The 26,738-nt window shown below is 47.3% G+C and overlaps 1 protein-coding gene across 4 annotated transcripts in view; it reads left to right on the top strand.

The window, feature by feature from the left end:
* Positions 1 to 26,625, top strand: part of crebbpa (CREB binding lysine acetyltransferase a) — a 69,112-nt gene extending 42,487 nt beyond the window's left edge. The window contains exons 5-33 of one of the 4 annotated variants that reach the window (XM_031833249.1): positions 730 to 843; positions 1,967 to 2,209; positions 4,171 to 4,258; positions 4,581 to 4,721; positions 5,073 to 5,190; positions 7,086 to 7,275; positions 7,454 to 7,516; positions 7,850 to 7,971; positions 8,775 to 8,978; positions 9,239 to 9,562; positions 9,911 to 10,099; positions 10,286 to 10,454; positions 11,654 to 11,772; positions 13,925 to 14,164; positions 14,280 to 14,368; positions 15,087 to 15,167; positions 15,321 to 15,377; positions 16,293 to 16,370; positions 16,475 to 16,542; positions 17,336 to 17,486; positions 18,043 to 18,189; positions 18,643 to 18,756; positions 18,898 to 19,063; positions 19,460 to 19,627; positions 19,880 to 20,041; positions 20,261 to 20,418; positions 21,675 to 21,798; positions 22,217 to 22,469; positions 22,658 to 26,625. In XM_031833249.1, the coding sequence (XP_031689109.1) occupies positions 730 to 843; positions 1,967 to 2,209; positions 4,171 to 4,258; positions 4,581 to 4,721; positions 5,073 to 5,190; positions 7,086 to 7,275; positions 7,454 to 7,516; positions 7,850 to 7,971; positions 8,775 to 8,978; positions 9,239 to 9,562; positions 9,911 to 10,099; positions 10,286 to 10,454; positions 11,654 to 11,772; positions 13,925 to 14,164; positions 14,280 to 14,368; positions 15,087 to 15,167; positions 15,321 to 15,377; positions 16,293 to 16,370; positions 16,475 to 16,542; positions 17,336 to 17,486; positions 18,043 to 18,189; positions 18,643 to 18,756; positions 18,898 to 19,063; positions 19,460 to 19,627; positions 19,880 to 20,041; positions 20,261 to 20,418; positions 21,675 to 21,798; positions 22,217 to 22,469; positions 22,658 to 24,750 (6,233 nt within the window). In that variant the 3' untranslated portion in view covers positions 24,751 to 26,625. Of the gene's footprint in view, positions 1 to 729; positions 844 to 1,966; positions 2,210 to 4,170; positions 4,259 to 4,580; positions 4,722 to 5,072; positions 5,191 to 7,085; positions 7,276 to 7,453; positions 7,517 to 7,849; positions 7,972 to 8,774; positions 8,979 to 9,235; positions 9,563 to 9,910; positions 10,100 to 10,285; positions 10,455 to 11,653; positions 11,773 to 13,924; positions 14,165 to 14,279; positions 14,369 to 15,086; positions 15,168 to 15,320; positions 15,378 to 16,292; positions 16,371 to 16,474; positions 16,543 to 17,335; positions 17,487 to 18,042; positions 18,190 to 18,642; positions 18,757 to 18,897; positions 19,064 to 19,459; positions 19,628 to 19,879; positions 20,042 to 20,260; positions 20,419 to 21,674; positions 21,799 to 22,216; positions 22,470 to 22,657 lie in introns of all 4 variants that reach the window. The other 3 variants (XM_031833244.1, XM_031833255.1, XM_031833259.1) reach the window with 3 other exon arrangements.
* Positions 26,626 to 26,738: the final 113 nt, after the last annotated feature.

Here is a 26,738-nt window from a genome sequence, read left to right as displayed (position 1 = left end):
CGGCCAGAATGCATAGAGCCAACTAAAGTTTGGTAGAGGAGGAATAATGTTCTGGGGCTTTTTTTATTTTTATTGTTCGGTCTAGGCTCCTTAGTTGCAGTGAAGGGAAATCTAAACGCTACAGCATACAATGACATTCTAGACGATTCTGTGCTTCCAACTTTTTGGCAATAGTTTGGGGAAGGCTTTTCCCTGTTTCAGCATGACATTGTCCCTGTGCACAAAGCTAGGTCCATACAGAAATGCTTTGTTGAGTTCGGTGTGGAAGAACTTGACTAGCCTGCACAGAGCCCTGACCTCAACCCCACCGAACACCTTTGGGATGAATTTGAAAGCCGACTGCAAGCCTGGCCAAATCGCCCAAAATCAGTGCCCGACCTCACTAATGTTGTTGCGGATGAATTCAGTCCCAGCTGCAGTGTTCGAACATCTTCTGGGGAGGCTTTCCACTATAGTGGATGGAGGCTGTTATAGCAGCAAAGGGGGAACCAACTCCATATTAATGCCCATGATTTTGGAATACGATGTACGATGTCCACATACTTTTGGTAATGTAGCGTACTTCTCATGTGTTTATTTAATTTTGTTCTACCTTGTTATTTTTTAGTATTACATTGATATTGATTAGTGCAAGAAAGGCATTTCACTGTGCTTGTGCACGTGATATTAAACCTGTGTTACAGGTGGTGTAACGCTGTGTTCCCTCTGCTCTTCCTTTCCCCTCTGTAGTGGCTCACTGTGCGTCATCCAGACAGATCATCTCACACTGGAAGAACTGTACGCGGCACGACTGTCCTGTCTGCCTGCCGCTAAAGAACGCCAGTGACAAGAAGAACCAGCAACGTGAGTAGTACCCACACACACTGATCTAGGATCAGTTTACTGACTCCCCATATATTAACCATTAGGGTGAAAACCCAAAACTGAACTTCGATCAGTGACTAGAGACCACCTCATCCTTCTCAATGAGAACCTCTAGCCTGGTCTTAGATATGTTTGTGCTGTCTTGCCAATGACCGTAGATCTAGGCAAGATGGCACAATCAGAACTGGGACCAGGCTAGCGTTCCACAGGGCTGGCTATGAACAGCTCGATGAGCAAGAGTGGACTCCTGCTGGGCTTGTAATCCGAGACGCAGGAGGGAGAGGAGGGGGATGGAGGGTGTGTGGCTGTCCTGCTGAGCGATTGGCTGGTGGGCTGATGATTCATTTAACCCCCCCCCCCCCCCCCCAGATGACTGCCTGCCTCCATGAATGCTTTTTTTCTTTCTCCTTTCTTGTTCTCTCACTCTGCTAATTGCTCTCCCTCTCTCTGCCTTACTCTGCTTTCTTGTTTTTTTCCCTTTGCTCTTTTACTCCTTCTTTCTCTTGTTCTCTGCTTGCTCATTCTCTCTCCCTCTGCTCAGCTTCTTTCATCACTCTGTTCTTCAGAGTTTGTTTCTCTCTGCCTGATTCACATGCTGGAAAGCACAATGGCACCACTGACTTTACTCCTGCCAGTGTAAATAGCAAGCAACGTTTCAGTTTGTTCTCCTCTGATTTTCTTTTTGTCTTATGATGTGTCCCAAATTGCACCCTATTCCCTACATACACCAGGGCCCATAGTGCACTATAGGGAATAGGGTCCCATTTGGGACGCAACCTTAGAGTAGTATGTTGGCTGAACTCTATTTAATATGCAGATTTTACACATGTAATACCCCCTGAAGGAATTTCTACAGCTCTTGTGTGTCATAATGTGGTTAAACCACTAAGATTAGAACCATATCTGCTGTTTCACACGGCTAGTTCCAAGAATAAATATCAATCAGGTTATGAAAGCTTTGTGTGTGTATACATGAATGTGTGCCTACATGACCGTGTATATTTGTTTGATTACATTGTATAGGACTATAGCTAACAGCATATGTTTATCATAGTCAAATCAATCAATCAATGTTAACTAGAATCTCTCTTCCCCCCTCCAGCCTTGCTGAGTTCCCCCAACGCTGCCCTCCAGAACTCCCTGGCCTCTGTGGTCTCTGGCCCTCCCAGCTCTCCCTCCCTCAACACCCCCACCCCCATCGACCCCTCCTCCATGCAGAGGGCCTATGCTGCCCTGGGCCTGCCGTACAGCAACCAGACCCCCACCCCCGGTCAGACCCCCCCAGAGGGACAGAACACTACCCAGGGGCAGCATCCACAGCTGATGAGACCCATCAATGCACTAGGTAAAGAGCGGTTTTGTATAGCAGGGCTGTGTTCATTAGGACACTCCACAGAAGACATTTTGGAAATGTTTTGGAATGGAAAATGGGAATTAGTGTTTCTTATTGGACCAGTTCAGGTTTGAGTTTTTATTTTTACAGGGACAGTGGACATTAATCAATGTTTCATTGAAAGTGCCGGTTTTAGCCAGCCGGTTTCAGCAGTGAGCACACGCAGAGCAACATAGGACAAGGAAGACGTAGCATACAGACAGAGCAACATAGGACAAGGAAGACGTAGCATACAGACAGAGCAACATAGGACAAGCGAGACGTAGCATACAGACAGAGCAACATAGGACAAGCGAGACGTAGCATACAGACAGAGCAACAGGACAAGCGAGACGTAGCATACAGACAGAGCAACATAGGACAAGCGAGACGTAGCATACAGACAGAGCAACATAGAACAAAAAGCAGCAAGGCAAAATTCAGAAAAGCAACAAAGTGTTTCCACACCTCACAAGCTACAGACAATATGGAAAGTGGCAATACACAGCTAGGGATTATGATCACAAATCTGATTGACCTTTAGCCATGTATTCATACATTTTGTGAAGGTGTGATAGGTGGTGCAGTTATGTGTGTCTGATGGCAGTGTATTCCAGACATGGGAAGCTCTCACAGAGAAAGCGGATTTACTAAAGTTGGTTTTCCTTAAGGGAACTATACAGTCACCTCTCATGGCAGACCTTGTGGATCTGCTGCCATATGTTTGGGTTTTCTGTTTAACAAAAATACTGAGTGGAGGGGGAGCCAGGCCATTTAGGATCTTGAATACAAGACATGTGTCGGTGTATTGCACAAGATTTTCCCAACTCAGGAGCTCATGCTTTCTGAGGATGTAACAGTGATGATGGCTATTGAGCTTCCTATCAAGCACTTTGGGAGCCTGTTTGTAGACGGACTGAATAGGTTTTAATGTTGTACAGCAAGCTTGGGCCCAACTAGTCAAGCAGTATGTTAAGTGGGGGAGTATCGTAGATTTGAAGTACAGTTTTGCTACCTCTGTAGCCAAACAATTTCATATTTGGTTATCTGAATGACCTTTTTCACATGCTTTTTAAAAGAGAGGTTGGAATCAAGTATGATGCCAAGGTACTTAAAATCAGATACCACCTGGAGCTTCTCCCCTGACACATAGACATCTGGTTCAGTAGAATCTGTTGCCCTCTTTGTGAAGAACATGCAAACAGTTTTTTTCACATTGAGATGCAAACACTGAGCCACTTTGTAACCTGGACCATTACAGTAGTGAGTACTTGTGCAGCTTGTTGTTTGCTCTTTGCATGCACATGTATCATCTGTATACATTTGAACTTCAGACCCAGTACAGACAGAAGGCAGATCATTAATGTACAGGCTGAACATGAGGGGCCCCAGTATTGACCCTTGGGGCATGCCCACATCATAGCTAAGAGTGGGCGACAGCTCATCGCTCACTCTGACACACTGAGTTCTGCCTTCAAGGTATGATTTCATCCATCTCAAGGCATCGGGGGGAAAAGTTGAACTTGGACAATTTTGTAATGAGAATCACAAAATCTCACAGTATCAAAAGCCTTCCTTAGGTCCAGAAACACAGCCCCAAGGTGGTCCCTCCGTGTTTCAATCAATTTTCTGTTTGCCTAATGAGCACGATCCCAGGTTTGTCAGTTTGGAAGAAGTGTTTGATTTAGAGACCATAGTTTAGTCAGTCTCCATTGGGCCTTGCTCAACAGGTTTTATTGTTTAGTTAACCGTCTAGTAACAGTTTCTACTTAATTTAACTGCGTAAACATTAAAGCGTGTGTGTGCTTCTGTCTTGTCTGAGGATACGTGTGTGTGTGTGTGTGTGTGTGTGTGTGTGTGTGTGTGTGTAATACAATCTTAACTTGCGTCTAGACACATACAGATTCTAACTTGCTGTGTCTCTCTTTCTCCAGGTAAACAGATGGCTCTGGGGGGCGGGGGGATGGGCGTGGCCTCGTCAGATCAGACCAATCTGCACTCGGACTCTCTCAACGCCAACAAGTGAGTCTCGGCAAACATACATCATGTCTAGGAGCTGTGCCAAGGAATTGAATTATTGATCAAGTAGTTATTCCAAAAAACTGTTGCTTTAGCTGAGAAATAGATGGTGACTGAAACATGAAAGTAGGCTTACAGCACGATCATGGATAATAAGTGGGTTCATTTAGCTGTATTGAAGATTCTCTCGCACAGTTTTCCATATGAATTGACTTGTTGACACAGCACCAGACTTAATTGAATTGGAAGTCCTCATGAGCTTTTGTTCAGGTCTATGTAAGATGTTTTCCCTTGTCCTAATCTCCCCCTCTCCTCCCCCTGTCAGTCAGCTGCTGTCCGACGGGTCAGTTGTTGGCTCCATGGGTGGTAGCCTGCCCACCGCCGCCCCCCTCTCAGCATCAGGAGTCAGGAAGACCTGGCATGAACACGTCACTCAGGACCTCCGCAACCACCTCGTCCACAAACTGTACGTCCAGATGGCTCCAGTGGGAAAACGACCATTGAAAACTTAAAATACTCTTTATCTCAATGGAATAGTAAACACAAGTCTCTCAGAGCCGTGGTTCAGTTCCAAAGCAGTGGTTTTGTATTGGGACTCACCGGGAGCCTTTAGATTTATTGTCACCCACCACACAAACAACTTCCTAGTCACAACCACCCACATCCACTTATATCAGAAGCTCTTTAATGAGAAAGTCATGGTCTTAAGGTGACATAAGCAGTGAATCACTTGAAAAGAGACTCAAGAGTCCTTCCCATGTTCATTAGTTTGTTTATTCAATGCCTCTGCTCTCTCCCTCTACTTCTCTCTGTCCAGAGTACAAGCCATTTTCCCCACCCCAGATCCGGCAGCTCTAAAGGATAGGCGGATGGAGAACCTGGTGGCATACGCTAGGAAGGTCGAGGGGGACATGTACGAGTCTGCCAACAGCAGGGTATGACACACACACACACAATCTAGGAAGGTGGAGGGGTACAGTGCATTCGGAAAGTATTCGGACCCCTTTTTCCACATTTTGTTACGTTACAGCCTTATTCTAAAATGGATTAAGTTGTTTTTTTCCTCATCGATCTACACACAATAGCCCATAATTACAAAGCAAAAACAGATTTTTTGAAATGTTTGCAAATGTATTAAAAATTAAAAATAAATACATTTACATAAGTATTCAGACCCTTTACTCAGTACTTTGTTGAAGCACCTTTGACAGTGATTACAGCCTTGTCTTCTTGGGTATGATGCTACAGGCTTGGCAAACCTATATTTGGAGTTTCTCAACTTTTTTCACTGCAGAGCCACTTGAGCTCTGTCAGGTTGGATGGGGAGCGTTGCTGCACAGCCATTTTCAGGTCTCCAGAGATATTAGATCAGGTTCAAGTCTGGGCTCTGGTTGGGCCACTCAAGGGCATTCAGAGACTTGTCCCGTAGCCAGTCATGCATTGTCTTGGCTGTTTGCTTAGGGTTGTTGTCCTGTTGGAAGGTGAACCTTCACCCCAGTCTGAGGTCCTGAGTGCTCTGGAGTAGGTTTTCATCAATGATCTTTTTATACTTTAATCTGTTCATCTTTGCCTCGATCCTGACTAGTCTCCCAGTCCCTGCTGCTTAACATCCCCACAGCATTATCCTGCCACCACCATGCTTCACTGTAGGGATGGTGCCAGGTTTCCTCTGGGTTTGACGCTTGGAATTCAGGCCAAAGAGACTCTTGTTTTTCAGTCCTTTAGGTGCCTTTTAGTAAACTCCAAGCGGGCTGTAATGTGTCTTTTACTGATGAGTGGCTTTCATCTGGCCACAACCATGATTGGTGGAGTGATTGGTAGAGTGCTACAGAGATGGTTGTCCTTCTGGAAGGTTCTCCTATCTCCACAGAGGAACTCTGGACCTCTCTGTCAGTGACCATTGGGTTCTTGGTAACCTCCCTGGCCATGGCCCTACTCCCACAATTGCCCAGTTTTGCATAGCGGCCAGCTCTAGCAAGAGTCTTGGTGGTTCCAAACTTCTTTCATTTAAGAATGATGGAGGCCACTGTGTTCTTGGGGACCTTCAATGCTGCAGATATGTTTTGGTACCCTTCCCCAGATCTGTGCCGCGACACAATCTTGTCTCGGAGCTCTACAGACAATTCCTTCGACCTCATGGCTTGGTGTTTGCTCTGACATGCACTGTCAAATATGGGACCTTATATAGACAGGTGTGTGCCTTTCCAAATAATATTCAATCAATTGAATTTACCACAGGTGGACTCCAAGTTGTAGAAACATCTCCAGGATGATCAATGTTAACAGGATGCAAGTGAGCTCTATTTTCGAGTCTCATATCAAATGGTCTGAATACTTATGTAAATAAGGAATTTCTGTAAAAAGAATATACATTTGCAAAAATGTATAAACCTGTTTTCGATTTGTCATTCTGGGGTATTGGGGTGTAGATTGAGGGAAAAAATATAATCACGGGGTCTGAATACTTTCTGAATGCACTGTACAAGTTTGGCAATGTTAGGGTATGACGCACGCGCTAGGAAGGTGGAGGGGGACATGTACGAGTTTGCCAACATTAGGGTACGACGCGCGCGCTGGGGGGGGGGGGTGGAGGTGGAAATGTATGAGTCTGCCATCAGCAGGGTCCACAGCTCACATAGTTCAGTGTCCTGCTTTTATCTGTTCTATCAGTTTGTGCTCTTACTAACACTTGAGCACTGAAGTTGATGAGCCATAATGGTGGTAAACTAGTTTTTATGCAGTCTAATAGTTTGTAGTTTTTAGACTGCTAGATTGTTTTGAACTACATTACCCAACCATTTTATTCATTCATTTGTTGTCTCCCCTGCAGGATGAATACTACCACTTTCTGGCAGAGAAGATCTATAAAATCCAGAAGGAGCTGGAGGAGAAGAGGAGGTCTCGGCTCCAGAAACAGATCATCAACCAGGGGCCTCTGACGGCTGCAGGAGCCCAACAGCAGCCTGGAGGTCTCCCGCAGCCCAACACCCTGGGCCCTGGGCAGTCTGTTAGGCCACAGAGTGAGTACCAAGCCATGACCCTAAACCCTAACACTCTGGAGGTGGTAGTGGTGGGTGGTCCAAAGCCAGGGCTTTTCTGGAACTGTTTGGGGTGGTTGCTTTTCTGCCATTTGTTTGCTGCTCTTCTCCAACCCTTACCTTATCCTGCTGTCTTTCTCGCCTTCCTCCTCTTCCTCAGATGGACCTGTGTCTATGCCCAATGTGCCAAATCAGATCATGAATCGCATGCAAATTGTTCAAGGTACAAACCCCACCCTAGTTTTTCTTACCTAAGGCAATTTGTGTGTGTGGTGTGAATCTGCGTATTCGTGTTGATCAATTTGATGTATGCGCTTAGCATCTCTCTACAGGTGTGTTGTGCGACATGTCCTTTATGCATGGTGAGGGTGCGTGGTGAGGGTACGTGTGTGCGTGGTGAGGGTACGTGTGTGCGTGGTGAGGGTACGTGTGTGCGTGGTGAGGGTACGTGTGTGCGTGGTGAGGGTACGTGTGTGCGTGGTGAGGGTACGTGTGTGCGTGGTGAGGGTGCGTGCGCGCGTCTTGCCTGACATTGTGCTCCACCTCTTCTCTGCAGGGCTCAATCAGTTCAGCCCCATGGCCCTGCCCAACATCCAGATGTCCCAGCAGCCTCTAGGCCCCCGTGCCGTCTCCCCCATGAACCACCCCACACAGATCAACATGGGCTCCGTTCCCTCCGTGAGTACCACACACACACACTAGGATATACAAGGGTGTCCTGTCAACACCTCCCATAGTGCTCTAATTTTGCCCAGAGCCCTATGTAGGGAATAGGGTGCCATTTGAGACGCAGGACATCATGTTCTCTCCAGCCATGACTCACCGCATGTTGGAGAGTATTTTTAGTGGCCAAGAGAGAGAAGTGTCAGTCAGTCAGTCAGTTAGGTTGAAATGATGCAGCAGCACCACCACTCTGAAGTACAGCACTGCTGGCATGGTTTACTGTTGTACCAAGACTGACTGACAGAGAGAAGAATGGAGAGAACAAGGGATGTGAGAGAGAGTTTGTCCTCCCAGCATTCCCTCTTAACGCTCAGCAGCATCACGGCGACAGTTCTTTAGTAAAAACCGAAGCGTGGGATGCGGGAGTAACAGGGTCACGTTTCAGCACACAACGCACCATTTATTTCAGTTTTCCTAGCGATTTGAGTCAGAGCGCGGTTTGCTCACTGATGACGCCGCCTTGTCGAGAGCTCTCATAGTGATAATTGATGATCTCTCCCGTTATAGACAACCCCTCTGTTGATGCTGTCTGGAAGAGACGGCACAGTGACATATTGAAATGGCAAACTGGTTGTATTCTGATTTTAAATTGGTATTCACATAGGCTAGAATATATTGAAATGATGCTGTATTTTAGGGGCCCCAGACTATAGCATTGAGGCTGCCATACTCCTCTTTACGCTTCATTGTGTTTGTGTATATCTAGGATTTGATTGATTGGTTCTCCTATTACCACAGTAACACTCTCTCCTCCTCAGATGGGTCTGTCTCCCTCGCGGATGCCACAGGCCCAGGGCATGCTGGGAGCCCACGGCGGCGGCGGCAGCATGGTGGGCCAGACGGCCAATCAAAATAGTCAATTCCATCCCCCCCAGACCCAATTTCCCCCCTCTGCCTCCGGCGCCATGAATGCTAACAACCTGGGTCTAGGCCAGCCCCCAGCACAGGCTGCTGTCACACAGGTGAGAGATAAAGGGAGGGAGGTTTGGATAGATGGTGGGAGGGAAGGCCTGGGTTACTGTCACAAGGGTGAGAGATGGATGGGGGGGTTCAATTACCCACTAAAATCATTAACCGTCACAACTCACACACTGACTATCATGAGGTTCCCTTCTTAACTCAAGTTTGTGTGTGTTTGGTTTATGTGTATGTAATCGTTGTTCTGTGTCGTCTTGTGTCTTCTGTTGTGTGTGTGTGTGCCTCCTCTCTCTCCCTACAGCAGCAGTCGCCGCAGCAGCAGAGTGCTAACCTCCCCATGAGCGCACTTGGTCCCCTGGGCCCCCAGCTCCCCTCCCAGCACCCCCTGCGCGCCACTCCTCCACCCTCTTCCTCCACAGGGGGGCCCACAACTAACCTGCAGCCCCCCAAGCCATCCAGCCGCAGCTCAACCCCTACCCTTTCCACCCCCGGTCCTGGTCCTTCCAACACCCCTCCCCGCCCAAACCTGACCCAGCCTCCTCAACCCCAGCCACATACCCCCCTCCAGCCACAGACTCAGTCCCAATCCCAACCGGAGCTTCCTACAGTGCAGCCCCCGACCACGCCGGTGAGAGCCCTGAGACCGCATGGCATGCCCTTCCACCTCGAACTTCTACCTACGACGACCTTTTTAACCTCTCACCTTCAGCCCTTTCTGGTTGACCTTTTGACCTCTGTTGACCATGCCATCTTGTGTTCTAGCTGCATGACAACCATGGAATGTCTCATCTGTCCACCAAACTCACTTGTCTCTCACTCACTGTTTTCACACATTGTGAAGAACTTGCTTTCCACTAACTGCTCATTTGACCCTCTTTTTATTATTCCTCCTTTTTCCCTCTTTTTCTTTCTTTTGCTCACTCTCCTTTTTTCTCGCTCTTCCTCTCACTCTGGCGCGCTCTCCTCTCTCTTTCAGCTTTCTCAGACAGGTGCCAGTCTGGATAGCCGGGTGCCCACCCCAGCTTCTGCCGCCAGCGGCGACTTGCATTCGCACTCCCAGCATGCTTTGCCTGACCTGCCGGCCCAGGAGACCAAGGCCGAGCCGCGGCTTAGGGACCAGCGGGAGTTTGAGTCGGCCAGTGGCAAGACCGAGCCCAAGATGGAGGTGTGTTTTGTTTGTTCATTCATTCAGGCTTAGTTAAGCTGAGCTCCAGAAGTCATGTGGAGTCCATCCATGTCATTAGACAATGTTGAATCATAGAAATAGAAGCAATGAATCACATGTTTTATACTGTAAACAAGGCATTTCCCCTAGCTTTTTTAATTGCCCATCTTTACTTCCTGTTTGCAGACTGAGGAGGACTCAGGTTCACTGTCAGTGAAGGAGGAGCCAGAAGAGAAGCAGGTGCCAATGGAGACTGAGGAAAAGAAGCTGGAGATGAAGACTGAGCCCAAAGAGGAGGAGGGGGGAGGAGCCAATGGCTCAGTGTCCTCATCCCCTTCTCAGTCACGGAGGAAAAGTGAGCTCTCTCTCTCTCTCCTCTCTCTGCCAAAGCAAGGGAAATGGATAATAAACAATAAAAGGTTCTAAAAGAATAAAGACATTGTCATATTATGTGTATATACAGTGTTGTAACGATGTGCAAATAGTTAAAAGTACAAAAGGAAAAATAAATATTGGTTGTATTTACAATGGTGTTTGTTCTTCACTGGTTGAACTTTTCTTGTGGCAACAGGTCACAAAGCTTGCTGCTGTGATGGCACACTGGTATTTCACCCAATAGATATGGGAGTTTATCAAAATTGTATTCTGGTCACCTTCCTCTCTCTCTCTCGCCATTCTCTCTAGCCATCTCTCTTTCTCTAGCAATCTCTCTCTAGCCATCTCTTGCAACTTTCTCTAGCCATCTCTCTCTCTAGTCATCTCTCTCTCTCTCTAGCCATCTCTCTCTCTAGCCATCTCTCTCTCTCTCTCTCTAGCCATCTCTCTCTCTCTAGCCATCTCTCTCTCTCTAGCCATCTCTCTCTCTAGCCATCTCTCTCTCTAGCCATCTCTCTCTCTCTAGCCATCTCTCTCTCTAGCCATCTCTCTCTCTCTAGCCATCTCTCTCTCTCTAGCCATCTCTCTCTAGCCATCTCTCTCTAGCCATCGCTCTCTCTCTAGCCATCGCTCTCTCTCTAGCCATCGCTCTCTCTCTAGCCATCGCTCTCTCTAGCCATCGCTCTCTCTCTAGCCATCGCTCTCTCTCTAGCCATCGCTCTCTCTCTAGCCATCGCTCTCTCTCTAGCCATCGCTCTCTCTCTAGCCATCGCTCTCTCTCTAGCCATCGCTCTCTCTCTAGCCATCGCTCTCTCTCTAGCCATCGCTCTCTCTCTAGCCATCGCTCTCTCTAGCCATCGCTCTCTCTCTAGCCATCGCTCTCTCTCTAGCCATCGCTCTCTCTCTAGCCATCGCTCTCTCTAGCCATCTCGCTCTCTCTAGCCATCTCGCTCTCTCTCTAGCCATCTCGCTCTCTCTCTAGCCATGTCTCTCTCTCTCTTTCTCTAGCCATGTCTCTCTCTCTCTCTCTCTAGCCATGTCTCTCTCTCTCTCTAGCCAGCCATCTCTCTCTAGTCCTCTCTCTCCTTCCCTCAAGAAGGGACAGGACAGGGAATTGGTCTAGGATGAAACTTATTAAAAAACACCTTTTAAATCTCTTTCTCTCCATATCTGTTCCAGTCTTTAAGCCAGAGGAGCTGCGCCAGGCTCTCATGCCAACCCTAGAGTCTCTTTACAGACAGGACCCAGAGTCTCTACCCTTCAGACAGCCTGTAGACCCCATGGTACTGGGCATCCCAGTGAGTACACACAGACACGCTACAGACAGGACCCACAGTGTTTACCCTTCAGACAGCCTGTAGACCCCATGGTACTGGGCATCCCAGTGAGTACACACAGACACGCTACAGACAGGACCCAGAGTGTTTACCCTTCAGACAGCCTGTAGACCCCATGGTACTGGGCATCCCAGTGAGTACACATGTAGCTACCCTGTGTCTGCCCCTCCTGTTTGTTGTGATGTTGAGTTTGCCAACTGTCAGCTGTACGTAAACACACAGTCCACTCTGTGTGTTGTGGAAAGGTAAACACTAATTGTGTCAAGCTAACTTCAGCGAACATAAGATGAACATTCAGTGGACTCTAAAGTGCCAGCAGTTCACTCACATTTGCTAGTGAAATCAATTAAATGCAAATACGAAAATAACTTACGAGTGTGATATACATTTAATTCTGCATCCCCATTAGTTGGTTTTTCCACGTAACATTACGAGGATCACGCAACCTGAGACTGTAACTGTAATTATATCCACATCACAAAAAGCATTACAAAAGTAAATTAAATATAAACATCTTGGCATTAAATGTAGTCGGGAGTTTAGAAGACTGAATGATGAAGAATGAATGAGTGTCCGGTATTAGCTATGGAGGCAATGCTTCTAAAATGCAGTTGCACTAGATTTGAGATTTTATACATTTATGAAACTCTGAAATGATGTATGCACTGCAAAGAAATAAAATAGGCACCTTCACATAGGCTGAAACACCAGACTCTTCTGGTAGCCTACTGAACAGCGGTCAGATTCCCTTTGCGGTAGCCTAGCGAACCTACTTATCAGTATGAATATTTGATTTATGTCTTGTAAAATACTTCTTCAGAGAACTGAACCAGGTGTGATCCATAATGTTTGTCTAAGCACGTGTGCTCATGGAGAAAATGTACTGGTGTCAAGCCTACACTCTCTCCTACCTGGAGAGACACAACCATCTTTCTAACGAGGAGCTGTCCATTGGCCAGGACACCCACACCTACATAGGAAGCCAAGGCAAGCTGGATCTGAAGACCTTCTATGCAGATGTCAGAAACTTATTTTCTTCTGCAGTAGACTTCATGTTGCTGAAATATCCATTTGGCGATGTGCTCCTCCAGCATGCAGTGATCGCTGACATCGCCAACAGGCAGACTGCCATGTTCTCATCCCTCAACTTTTTCATGGCACACTTTCCCTTCATTATTCCTGAGGGAGCCTCTGTTGATCTGGTGGAAGATGAGTTTAGACTATTAGGCAACACCATTTGAGCAGAGCCTGGTCAACATGCGCACGGATCAGGCCTGGAGAGAAGTCAGCACAATGAAAAGGTCTACTCCCACCTTTCGGCTGTGATGCTGGGGTTATTGGTCATTTTCCACAGCAATGCAGATTGCGAATGAACATTCAGTCTCGTTTCGAAGAACAAAACCCAGTACAGAGCCTCCCTCAGTACAGACCGACTGAGTGGCCTTGTTACCAAGAAGTCTACCCTGCTGCATAAGCCTAAATCTGCTAGCTACCTGTCTAGGAAATGGTTTCCTGAAGATTTGAAGGTCTTCTGAAGATTTGTCGTCACTCACTGTTTCCTATCATTGCTGTTTCCTTTTTATTATGGATAACATGTTTATTTGATGCTCTGCTTCAAACATTTGTTCTTATCAGAGTTTTAAAAAATTTATTTTTTATTATCCTGGATAAGACATTTGTACATTTTGTACCTAAACAAATAACTTATTTGTTTAATACTTTTTTTTTTAAACTCCAAGAATAAAGGCCCTTTGTTCTTTCTAATTAGATCTTGTTGATGTGTGTAATGGAAATGCTGTCAAATAAAGTATTCCAACCTTTTTATAGACTTATTTGGTACAATTCTATAATTGCGATCAGACTAACAAACAGTGTGCGGTGGGGAAAGAACTCCAATTCAGTCCGTACTACGCGCTCCAGGTGAATCTCCAATTTGCCGCGCGCGTCTGGTACTCTTAAAAAGTTGGACAGGGTTGGCAGGTCTGCTAATATTTTAGGATGAATCATGGGTTATATTCACTTTTATTTTCTATGAAAATATGTCTGCATATGTTTATTAGGTGTAGCAATTGACTGATGCGGTCTGATGAACAACTGACTTTCTTCCCTCCAGGACTACTTTGACATCGTGAAGAACCCCATCGACCTGTCCACCATAAAGCGTAAGCTGGACACGGGTCAGTACCAGGAACCCTGGCAGTACGTGGAAGACATCTGGGTCATGTTCAACAACGCCTGGATCTACAACCGCAAGACATCCCGTGTCTACAAGTTCTGCTCCAAGCTGGCCGAGGTGTTTGAGCTGGAGATAGACCCCGTTATGATGAGCCTTGGCTACTGCTGCGGCCGCAAGGTGAGATTAAGAGAAGGGAGGGGCGGTCGGAGGAAGAGATTGTTTTCATCTCTGAAATTAACTTTTCTTGCAAATCTGTATTCTAACATTTGCTTGTTGGCCACTTCCTTTGCAGTATGAGTTCTCTCCTCAAACTCTCTGCTGTTATGGTAAGCAGTTGTGTACCATACCCACCGGCGGCACCTACTACAGCTACCAGAACAGGTAAGAGTTGCGCCTCTCTGCGCTACATGGCAGAGTGCTCAATCAGAACACTGCCCCCTTGCTCCACCTGGTGTTCAGGTCATGTAACTGCAGCCAGTTTTTCCTCTGCATGCGTTGGAATGGGGTTGTGCAGCACAGCGGCCGTGGCGTGTGAATAGATAGCATAACGCTGTAACACAAGGCCGCATGCTCTGAGCCTGTATTAATAAAGCATCTCCGATTAGGAGTTCTGACCTAGGATCAGTTTGACCGTTTTCGATCACCAAATAACGCCATAAGATAACATGCATCTGGGGGGGGGGGTCTGATCCTAGATCACCACTCCTTTGCTGAAATGCTTTATGAATATACAGGCCCTGATCTCTCTTGCAGCATGGTCTACTGTTCTGACACTCCCAAGTCCTAATGGAAAGATTTGCTTTTGAGTTAAATGTGCAAGTACTAATGAACTCAGACATAGAAATGGCTTTTCTGATGTTCATATGCACTGACAACCTTTACAGGTAGTCATCGTATTTCAGATCTGTACATTTAGCAGACACTTTTATCCAGAGTAACTTAGTTAATGCATCTACTTAAGGCAGCTAGGTACGACAACCACAATTCAGTTATATCTAGTTGAGGCAAGTGGATGTTTTGAATGTCTGTTGGTGCTCTTTGGGCCTGGTGCCATGTTCTGTGTTCCGTGTGCTATAGTGTGTGTCTCGTCTTGTTCCAGGTATCATTTCTGTGAGAAGTGCTTCAATGAGATCCAGGGGCACAATGTGACGTTAGGGGACGACCCGGCACAACCACAGACGTGAGTCAACCCGTCTCTGTTTAACTTGTTCTCCAGTTCACTTCAACTCCAATAGGGTCTTGTTTTATATTCAGGTATTTACAGTAAATGTTTGTCTCATGTCATGATTTAACCGTGTCATCTAACCAGATGCTGTCTTCTCTACCTCTTCAGAATGATATGTAAAGACCAGTTTGAGAGGAAGAAGAACGATACACTAGACCCTGAACCGTAAGGCTCTTTAACCAGCCATCTGTATGTTTATGGCTCACACTCACTCATATACCTTACATATCAGCCTGCTGCTCCTGCAGATGTCCTGAACACTCACTCATATACCTTTCATATCAGCCTGCTGCTCCTGCAGATGTCCTGAACACTCACTCGTATACCTTTCATATCAGCCTGCTGCTCCTGCAGATGTCCTGAACACTCACTCGTATACCTTTCATATCAGCCTGCTGCTCCTGCAGATGTCCTGAACACTCACTCGTATACCTTTCATATCAGCCTGCTGCTCCTGCAGATGTCCTGAACACTCACTCGTATACCTTTCATATCAGCCTGCTGCTCCTGCAGATGTCCTGAACACTCACTCATATACCTTTCATATCAGCCTGCTGCTCCTGCAGATGTCCTGACTAGACTTCCTGGTCAGCTCTGAAGCGCCGTCTGGTGTTTAGTTTTATATCACCTAGGGGAGCGTTTCAACATGTACACCTTTGGCCACGTGCTTGATTTTCAATAGACAACATAAGAGCCACTCATAGATCTCCACTTTTGCTCACCTTTTAATGTCCATTCTATTTACACATTTTGAGGTTTATTATAACGGAAAGTGTATTTTTTTATGAATATATAAATGAATAATGGCCTACATATGAGTTGTGTTTCAATCCCTCCTACAAAGGCGCACTTGCATTGGTCTGCTTGCACGTGCGTAAGAACTGGAGGAATATTAAGTGAATGTTGATCTCTCTATGGCTTCCTGTTCTAGCAGTCTAGCCAATCAGCACTCTTACATATCGTGAACAGTACAATTGAAACAAACAAGAAGAGAAACTGTTGACCTACACGGGGGACATAACGGGTATAGCTGTTAATGGGTGTCTGTAGTAAACCAAGATGTGGTGTTTTTGTCACCAGGTTTGTGGACTGTAAAGATTGCGGACGGAAGATGCATCAGATATGTGTTCTTCACTATGACGTCATCTGGCCATCCGGGTAAACGTTCAGCCTAACCTCTGACAGTGGCACAAAATGGTGGGAAGAAGTTCTATTCGATACCAATTACATGAATGACTCTTTTTCTTTCTCTCACTCTGCAGATTCATCTGTGACAACTGTTTGAAGAAGAGTGGGAAAACACGGAAAGACAACAAGTTTTCTGCAAAACGTACGTCCTCTTTTTCATTCCCTGGCTATAAGCCCCATCTTAAAGTGGCGATCCGCAGTTGAAACAATAACGAAGCGTTATCCCCGCCCCTGTTTCGGTACAAAGCTGAATGATGAGGCTGGAGAAATGGAACTGCTTTCAAATTCATAGACCAAGCTATGGATGCAAGGACTGACCATCTGTGGTATCAATAATATAGTTTTAATATAGGCTATATAGTGTTAGGTTACATTTACTTTGTTTTCAAACATTGGAGTAAAACAGATTATTTGGGGTTCTGATGGGATACGATGGTTGAACTGAGCTCATGAGCCATTTCTAAGTTATATTTTTCAATAATCAATGTGTCCACACTGTATCAATCCTTCAAGGTCATAATTTGATGTAGCAATGGCTGATTTCCCCTTTAAGAGTATTGGAATACTTAGCCAATCCGTCATGCAATATCAAAAAAAAAAAGCCAATCTTTCTGAACATCCGTTTAATAGCCTAGTTATTCAAGCTTTACAGCAGCCTTTGTCTATATGACAAACCACTTCCATATGGTAAATGTCATGGGCTTATGACATCACTGGCGTTCACCAATTACCTGCAGTAGCTCTCTCTCACCCACACATTTGCGGTTTTGCCTCTGGTATTTGTAGTACCAGAGAGCGTGTTTGACCTTTCCATGCACATGGCATTAAGCTAAGTTAGACTCTGTCTGCACATTTATTCATACATAAAACATGTCCTGCTGAATGAAGGCTTAGTTTGTGCCCTTTTGGACGTGTGTGTGTGTGTGTGTGTGTAGGGTTGCAGACGACGCGGTTGGGCATGTATATCGAGGACCGGGTGAATAAGTATCTGAAGAGGCAGAACCACCCTGAGGCAGGGGAGGTGTACGTACGAGTGGTGGCCAGCTCTGACAAAACTACAGAGGTCAAACCTGGCATGAAATCCAGGTAGAGACTGAGGAGTGGACACGCACTACCTAACATTTTAGAGTACTGATGGTATACACATTTATTGCACTACTTTAGTTGTGCAGACACTTTCACAGCATGTAAGGAAGTCTTGTCTGTACCTCAACATAGTCAATACACTAAATATGTGTCCACGCTCCTGTTTTATTGTTGCCAGTAAACAGTGTGGTCGGCACCCTTGTTTGACTTTGGCTTTGCAGAGAGCCCAAGAGATGATAATACACCACATAAAACCTGATGATCATATATTCATCTCTTAAATCCCATGTTGTTGAACCTGCATGTTTGAGCAGACTAAACACTCCCTTTTACTGCCTTCAATGGTCTGTTCATATTTAGCAGAGGCTCCTATCCAGAGTGACTTACAGGATCAGATTAGGGTTAAGCGCCTTGCTCAAGGGCACATCGACCTTTCGTTTACTGGCCCAAAGCTCTTAACTGCTAGGCTACCTGCCGCCCACTCAGTTTGGCCTCTTTGACACGTGGTTAATGTTCGATGTAGACCGACGTCTGTCTTTCTGATTTTTCTGGTCAGGTTTGTGGACACCGGTGAGATGTCTGAAACCTTCCCCTACAGAACTAAAGCGCTTTTTGCCTTTGAGGAGATCGACGGCGTGGATGTGTGTTTCTTCGGGATGCACGTTCAGGAGTACGGCTCGGACTGCTCCTTCCCCAACACCAGGTCAGCACCTGTACCCCTACATGGGGCTGGTCCGGAGTACCTGTACCCCTACATGGGGCTGGTCCGGAGCACCTGTACCCCTACATGGGGCTGGTCCGGAGCACCTGTACCCCTACATGGGGCTGGTCCGGAGCACCTGTACCCCTACATGGGGCTGGTCCGGAGCACCTGTACCCCTACATGGGGCTGGTCCGGAGCACCTGTACCCCTACATGGGGCTGGTCCGGAGCACCTGTACCCCTACATGGGGCTGGTCCGGAGCACCTGTACCCCTACATGGGGCTGGTCCGGAGCACCTGTACCCCTACATGGGGCTGGTCCGGAGCACATATTAACATATTATTAAATACATAAATGTATACATTTTTATAAATGTGTTGAAATAATTGATGACGTAATGGAAATGACTAACTGATGACATTTGTTTACTCCTGTGTCTCCCTTCTTCCACAGACGAGTTTACATATCTTACCTGGACAGTATTCACTTCTTCAAACCTCGACTGCTAAGGACGGCCGTCTATCATGAGATCCTTATTGGCTACCTGGAGTATGTAAAGAAACTCGGGTAGGTCTTAATAGTACAATGAAATGCATTCATATTGCCGTTTTCTCAAGTAAAAGCACTTTACTTGATGGCGGTAACTCCCCACTTGCATTAAATGTCTCCCTACCAAAATAACCAACCGTTGTCTCTTCTCCCCCTCAGCTACTCTCAGGGACACATCTGGGCGTGCCCCCCCAGCGAGGGGGACGACTACATCTTCCACTGCCACCCTGCCGACCAGAAGATCCCCAAGCCCAAGAGGCTGCAGGAGTGGTACAGGAAGATGCTGGAGAAGGCCTTCGCTGAGAGGATCCTCCATGACTTCAAGGTGATTTAGGATTAAGATTATGGTTAGGATTAAGGTAAGGGTTAAAGTTAGATCCCCCAAGCCCAAGAGGCTGCAGGAGTGGTACAAGAAGATGCTGGATACTGCTTTTGTGGAGAGGATCCTCCACGACTTCAAGGTAGGCCTCTCAATGGCTAAAGCCTTTCAGGCCTATCTTGTAGACTTGGTACAGTTGAGTCCCCAGCCTTGGCCTTGGGAAAGTTGTCTTCTCTGCAACCGGGCCAACCAAGCCTTCAACCTCGAAAGTGTTTTGAGGTTTCTGAATGTCTTAATAGGGCTAGAACAGCAACAACCAGCCAAGTAGAAGACTCATATTAGTTGAACATTTGTGTCCATTACACATTTAAAGTAATCTTCTTCTCCTATGTTTTTCTCCAGGACATCTTCAAGCAGGCGACAGAGGACTGTCTGACGGGGGCCAACGAGATGCCCTACTTTGAGGGGGACTTCTGGCCCAACGTGCTGGAGGAGAGCATCAAGGAGCTGGAACAGGAGGCGGAAGAGAGGAAGAAGGAGGAGAACGTAGCCTGCTCCGACACACCTGAGGTGGGAGGAGGAGAGACGAGTCATAGGGTAGACCGATGATAGTACTAGAGACATCATTATCAATAGCTAACCTACCTACATGAATACATAACTCCTACCTGTCTAGTCAAATTTGTCTTAATGTTTTTATTAATGTGAAATCATTTTAGTCAATTGCATGTGGTGAATGTTTGTGCCCTCACTGTCCTGTGTTTAAACATTTGTTAATTTGCCATATTTTTCGAACTCTTCCCTCTTCTCCTTCCCCCTCAGGGCACGCCGGGGGACACGAAGAACGCCAAGAAGAAGAACAGCAAGAAAACCAATAAGAACAAGGGCAGCGTGAGCCGAACCAATAAGAAGAAGCCTGGCATGCCGATTGTAGCCAATGACCTGTCCCAGAAGCTCTACGCCAGCCTTGACAAACACAAAGAGGTATGATGACGTCACCACGCTTGCTTTGAAAATGCATGTCGTCTTTCAATGGCTTTAACTGTTTTATGAAGTTGTTTCTTAGAATGGTGCCATGTGTAGGTTCTCTTCTATAATCTCTGAGCTGGGATATTATTGGCCTGACCCAAACCCAATATCAAACAATCAGGAATTGAGTGATGCTCTCTTCTCCAAGAGTATTTCTCTCCTCTCTCCCTCCAGGTGTTCTTTGTGATCCACCTGCACTCGGCCCAGATGGCCAACATGTTACCCCCCATCATGGACCCTGACCCCCTGCTGAACTGTGACCTGATGGACGGCCGCGACGCCTTCCTCACCCTGGCCCGGGACAAGCACTGGGAGTTCAGCTCTCTCAGGAGGTAATGATAATACATTTGATTTGTATAGCTCTTTTCATAATGGCGGAATCTCAAAGTTCTAACTCTTGAATTCTACGTTAGAATTGAACAATTATGACTGTTGACTTACCTACCTAATTTGAATGCACTGACTAAGGCGCTCTGGATAAGAGCCTCTAAGTGTTCTAAATGTATCAATAAAAAGGAAACCATCAGTAAGAATCGAGCCAGCTAAAGCAACAATGGTAGATGATGAAAGGCCTTCACAGAGATAGCCAGCTAAAGCAACAATGGTAGATGATGAAAGGCCTTCACAGAGATAGTCAGCTAAAGCAACAATGGTAGATGATGAAAGGCCTTCACAGAGATAGCCAGCTAAAGCAACAATGGTAGATGATGAAAGGCCTTCACAGAGATAGTCAGCTAAAGCAACAATGGTAGATGATGAAAGGCCTTCACAGAGATAGCCAGCTAAAGCAACAATGGTAGATGATGAAAGGCCTTCACAGAGATGGCCAGCTAAAGCAACAATGGTAGATGATGAAAGGCCTTCACAGAGATAGCCAGCTAAAGCAACAATGGTAGATGATGAAAGGCCTTCACAGAGATAGCCAGCTAAAGCAACAATGGTAGATGATGAAAGGCCTTCACAGAGATAGCCAGCTAAAGCAACAATGGTAGATGATGAAAGGCCTTCACAGAGATAGTCAGCTAAAGCAACAATGGTAGATGATGAAAGGTCTTCACAGAGATAGTCAGCTAAAGCAACAATGGTAGATGATGAAAGGCCTTCACAGAGATAGTCAGCTAAAGCAACAATGGTAGATGATGAAAGGCCTTCACAGAGATAGCCAGCTAAAGCAACAATGGTAGATGATGAAAGGCCTTCACAGAGATAGTCAGCTAAAGCAACAATGGTAGATGATGAAAGGCCTTCACAGAGAGTCTGTGAAAGTGAGTTTTGGTATTTTTAAGCCAGTTTTAAAGTTGCTTGATGGATGGAGTGGCTCTCGGACGGTAAGGTAGAGCGTTCCATAGGCCAATGGTTTCTAACCTGTCTTCGGAGACCACCAGACGTTTCACAATTTAGTTGTAGCCCAGAACTAACTCATCTGATTCACCTATTCAAGGCTGGTTAGTTGACAAGTTGAATCCGGTGTGCTAGCTGTGGAATAGATCAAATACATGGAACGACTGGGGGACCCCGAGGAGAGGTTTGAAAAGCCCTGCCATAGAGGACCATTGGTTGATGAATTCCTGCCATTTGTTCCCAAAAGGTGTAAGTGGAGCACCATGTGCATGTTGGTGGAGCTGCACAACCAGGGTCAGGACCGCTTCGTCTACACCTGCAACGAGTGTAAACACCACGTGGAGACACGCTGGCACTGTACCGTCTGTGAGGTAAGAGACACACACACGTGCTCATACATCCTCACCGTCTTTGGAGATTTATACCATGTTCCTGTGTCCCAATCAAATGAATTTTATGAAGCCGGTTGTCAAAGTGCTTTACAGTAACCCAGCCTAGACCCTAAAGAGCAAGCCGGTTGTCAAAGTGCTTTACAGTAACCCGGCCTAGACCCTAAAGAGCAAGCAGGTTGTCAAAGTGCTTTACAGTAACCCGGCCTAGACCCTAAAGAGCAAGCAGGTTGTCAAAGTGCTTTACAGTAACCCGGCCTAGACCCTAAAGAGCAAGCAGGTTGTCAAAGTGCTTTACAGTAACCCGGCCTAGACCCTAAAGAGCAAGCAGGCGATAGCTGTGCTCTCTGTCACTTACATCTGCCCATGCATGTATTAACCCCCACCTCTCTCCTCTCAGGACTTTGACCTGTGTATCAACTGCTACGCCGCCAAGGGCCACGAGCACCAGATGGTCAAGTGGGGTCTGGGGCTGGACGACGACGGCAATGGAGCGGGCAGCGCCGGCGAGGCCTCTAAGAGCCCCCAGGAGTCACGCCGTCTCAGCATCCAGCGTTGCATCCAGTCCCTGGTTCACGCCTGCCAGTGTCGCAACGCCAACTGCAGCCTGCCGTCTTGCCAGAAGATGAAGCGCGTGGTGCAGCACACCAAAGGTAATGAAATTGGTTGCTGGCATCAGTGTCCTGCCGTTGTGCCCTTGAGCAAGGCAATTAACCCCAAAACTGCTCCAAGGGCATGGCACCTCGACTGACCCTGTCCTCTTAACCTCTGTGGATCCATGTGTCTCGGGGGGGTTACACTTAGATGTATCCTTGACAATAACATATCTTATCTATTTTAGGTTGCAAGAGGAAGACTAACGGTGGTTGCCCCGTGTGCAAGCAGCTCATCGCTCTGTGCTGCTACCATGCCAAGCACTGCCAGGAGAACAAGTGTCCTGTACCGTTCTGTCTTAACATCAAGCACAAGCTTAGGCAGCAGCAGCTCCAGCACCGCTTACAGCAGGCTCAGATGATGAGGAGAAGAATGGCCACCATGCAGGGAAGAGCAATGCCTCAGAGCTTACCGTCCCCCCCTCAGGCCCCCACTACAGCCCCCAACACAACCCCCTCACACCCCCAGCCTAACACACCCCAAACCACCCAACAACCGCTTTCAAACCAGCCGCAGACCCCAAACGCTGCAGGTATGTCACCAGTGTTCCCTCCTCGCAACGGTCACCCCCTTACGCCAGCTTCCCAGGGCAAGGGGGGACCTCAAGCGTCTCCTTTACACCAGCAGCAGTCACCTCTCCCCCCGCAACCTCCCCAGCCTCAACCTCAACAACCTTCTCAACAACAACCCCCTCTCGCTGCGGTCAAGATGGCGCGGCACATTGAGATGGTGGCCCAGGCGCAGCAGCAGAACCAGCAGAACTACCGGGTCAACATGAACGGCCTGCCACTGCAACAGAACCCCCAGCAGCAGCAACGCATGGCCGGACCCATGCAGGTGGTTGGGGGTCAAATGGTGGGACCCAGAGGGCCCCAGGGCATGCAGCAGCCCATGGCCCCAGGTCAGTGGCCCAGCGCTGGGGGAGCCATAACGGGAGCTCAGCCTGGACAACCAGGAGTTGGAGTCCCTCCTCAGGTGGGTCAACCCCAGCAGGGGATACCGATGCAACAGAGACCCATGTTGTCTCCTCAGCAACAGGTTCAGAGGATGTTAGTCCCCCAGCCGGGGGGTCCCAGACCACAGATGCCATCCCAGAGACCCGGGGCCATCGCCCCCAATGCCCTCCAGGACCTCCTGATGACCCTTAAGTCCCCCAGCTCACCCCAGCAGCAGCAGCAGGTCCTCAACATCCTGAAGTCCAACCCCCAGCTCATGGCGGCATTCATCAAACAGAGAACAGCCAAGTACCACGCCAGTAACCCCCTGCAACAACAGCAGCCAGGGATGTTGGGAGCCCAGACGGCGATGCAGGCTGGGGCCGGGGGGGGCCAGAGGCCCGGGATGCCCCCTCAGCAGCCTCAACAACCCACCACCCAAGGGATGGCTGCCTTAGGACCCCAGGGGCAACTCATGAACCCTGGACACAACCCCCAACCCAACGCTGCCCAGATACAGGAGCTCTACCGGAGGCAGCTCCTTCGACAGCAGCAGCAACAACAGCAGCAACAACAACAACAACAACAACAGCAGCAGCAGCAGCAGCAGCAGCAGCAGCAACAACAGCAGCAGCAGCAGCAACAACAGCAGCAGCAGCAACAACAACAACAACAGCAGCAACAACAGCAGCAGCAACAGCAGCAGCAGCAGGCCCATCCAGGTCCGTTCCCTCCCCAGACCCAAGGCCAGGCGGCCAGCTACTCTCAGCTCCGCATGCAGCAGCTAGCCATGCATGCCCAGGGCCAGCTCCCTCCCATGGCCCAGATGGGTCAATCTGGCCTGGGCATGGACCCCACCTCCACCACCCAGAACCTCTTGCACCAGCGGATGCTCCAGCAACAACAGCAGGGTATCTCTAACCAACAGGCCATCCTCAAGCAGCAGATGGGCGGCTCCCCGGTCCTGCCTAGCCCCACCATGAGTCCCCAGGCCCACATGCTGGCCAGCCAGCCCCAGCATGGAGCTCACCTCCCTGGCCAGTCCCCAATGGCCAATGCCCTCTCCAACCGGTCCCCTGCACCTGTACAATCCCCGTGCCCGCCCTCGCAACAACCCCCACATTCCAGCCCTTCGCCCCAGGTTCAGCCCTCATCCCACCCGGGGTCCCCCCACCCGGGCTTGGGGGGCCCAATGCCTGGCTCCATGGACCAGGGACACTTGGCGGAGCAGAGCGCTATGCTATCGCAGATGAACACGCCCGCCAGAGGAGGGTTGAAGAATGACTTGGGCACTGGAGGGGATACGACAGGAGATACGCTGGAGAAGTTTGTGGAGGGATTGTAGCATTAAACAGGAGACTTGGGCTGTGTCCCAAATAGGTGACACCCTATTTCCAACTAGTACACTCGGGCCCTGCTCAAAATTAGTGCATTATGTAGGGAATAGGGTGCCATTTGGGATGCATATAGAAACAAACCACACTCTCCCCATCCTCCACTGATGTACTCAGACTCTGGGTCCGTCCCCTTTTTGAGACTTTGTTCTTAATGAAACTTTCTTTTTTTTCTCTTTTTTTACTGACATGTACAAAGTTTCAAGAGATGTAAAAAGAGAGAAAATGGGATAAAATGAAAAATGCCAACACTTATAGGGGAATGTTGATGTTTCCTAAAACTGGTGTTTCTTCTTCCTAATGAGTCGGGATTTTGCAAATTGCTGTTTAAAAGACGTTTAAATCACAAAGAATATATATTTTTTTGGTTGAGACCAAAATGTGCTCAGACTTTGTTTTATTTGTTTGGTATTTGGTATGATGTCATGCCTTTTTCATTTTCTTTTTTTAAGGAAAATGTACAAAACAATTGCATTGTAGTATTCATACTTATAATTTTGTACCTTTTTTTTTTTTTTTGTGTTGAGACTGTAAAATATTTTTGTCTGGGAATCGGGATAGGTTTCTTTTCTCAAGCTCTTCTCATTCCTGGGACATACATCCACAAAATGTCTCCCTATTCCCAATATAGTGTAGTGCACTATATAAGGAGTAGGGAGTCATTCCAGGTATAGCCCTGGCAATTGTAATCTAAAGTGTTGTACAATTTTTATAGATCCACCTGCATTTGAGAGGGAGGGACTCTTTTTCCTCTTTGTGACGTGTGTGTGTGTGTTCGATGAGAACTATCCATTTGTATTGAAATAGGAAATGGACTATGGCAGTTTGTAATACACTGGCATTTATGCAGAAACACTTGACACACACATACACGGAATGCCAAACTCTCAAAATACACACAAAACAAGGATAAAATCTCACTAGCCTGGAAACCGGAATCTCTGTCTTGACTTGCGGATGTAGAAAATTGTGGTTCTGTCATTTAAAAAGTTTGTCATAATTTGTTGTGTAAAGTTAAGTATATTAAGAGAACTCCTATCCTGAGGGGGAATGGGGGACAGAATGACTCCTATCCTGAGGGGGAATGGGGGACAGAATGACTCCTATCCTGAGGGGGAACGGGGGACAGAATGACTCCTATCCTGAGGGGGGATGGGGGACAGAATGACTCCTATCCTGAGGGGGAATGGGGGACAGAATGACTCCTATCCTGAGGGGGAATGGGGGACAGAATGACTCCTATCCTGAGGGGGAATGGGGGACAGAATGACTCCTATCCTGAGGGGGAATGGGGGACAGAATGACTCCTATCCTGAGGGGGAATGGGGGACAGAATGACTCCTATCCTGAGGGGGAATGGGGGACAGAATGACTCCTATCCTGAGGGGGAATGGGGGACAGAATGACTCCTATCCTGAGGGGGGATGGGGGACAGAATGACTCCTATCCTGAGGGGGAATGGGGGACAGAAGGACTCCTATCCTGAGGGGGAATGGGGGACAGAAGGACTCCTATCCTGAGGGGGAATGGGTGTTCATTGCTTGACTGCTTGTTTGTTTTGAAAAGAGATAAATAAATAGTCCAGCTGTCTATCAACCCTCCATCCTCATTCCCCCCTCTCAAAAACACAAACTTGAATAAAACTTTGGGTGGGTTACGTTCTCCTAGCTCCATATTGTAAATCATGCAGGTCGTTATTAAGCAAAAATACTATAAATATAAGGAAGAGCGAATGAAATCACTGTATAAACTGGTTAAAGACTCATTTCTTACTTATATACCATATTGTTAAATAAACTGTGTACAACAGTTAACACTTGGAGTTACTTCTGTGTCATAGTGGTTTGTGGGATTGTTTGCCCTGCAATTTTGATAGCATACTTGAACTAGGATGAGGTTGTGAGCGTGTTTTAGAAAATGAGGGGGAAAGTGAGTATTC

The sequence above is a fragment of the Oncorhynchus kisutch genome, linkage group LG1, assembly GCF_002021735.2.
Source record: "Oncorhynchus kisutch isolate 150728-3 linkage group LG1, Okis_V2, whole genome shotgun sequence".
NCBI classification, from domain to species: domain Eukaryota; kingdom Metazoa; phylum Chordata; class Actinopteri; order Salmoniformes; family Salmonidae; genus Oncorhynchus; species Oncorhynchus kisutch.
Note: the sequence above shows the minus strand (reverse complement) of the source record. Positions and strands in the feature narration are given on the sequence as shown.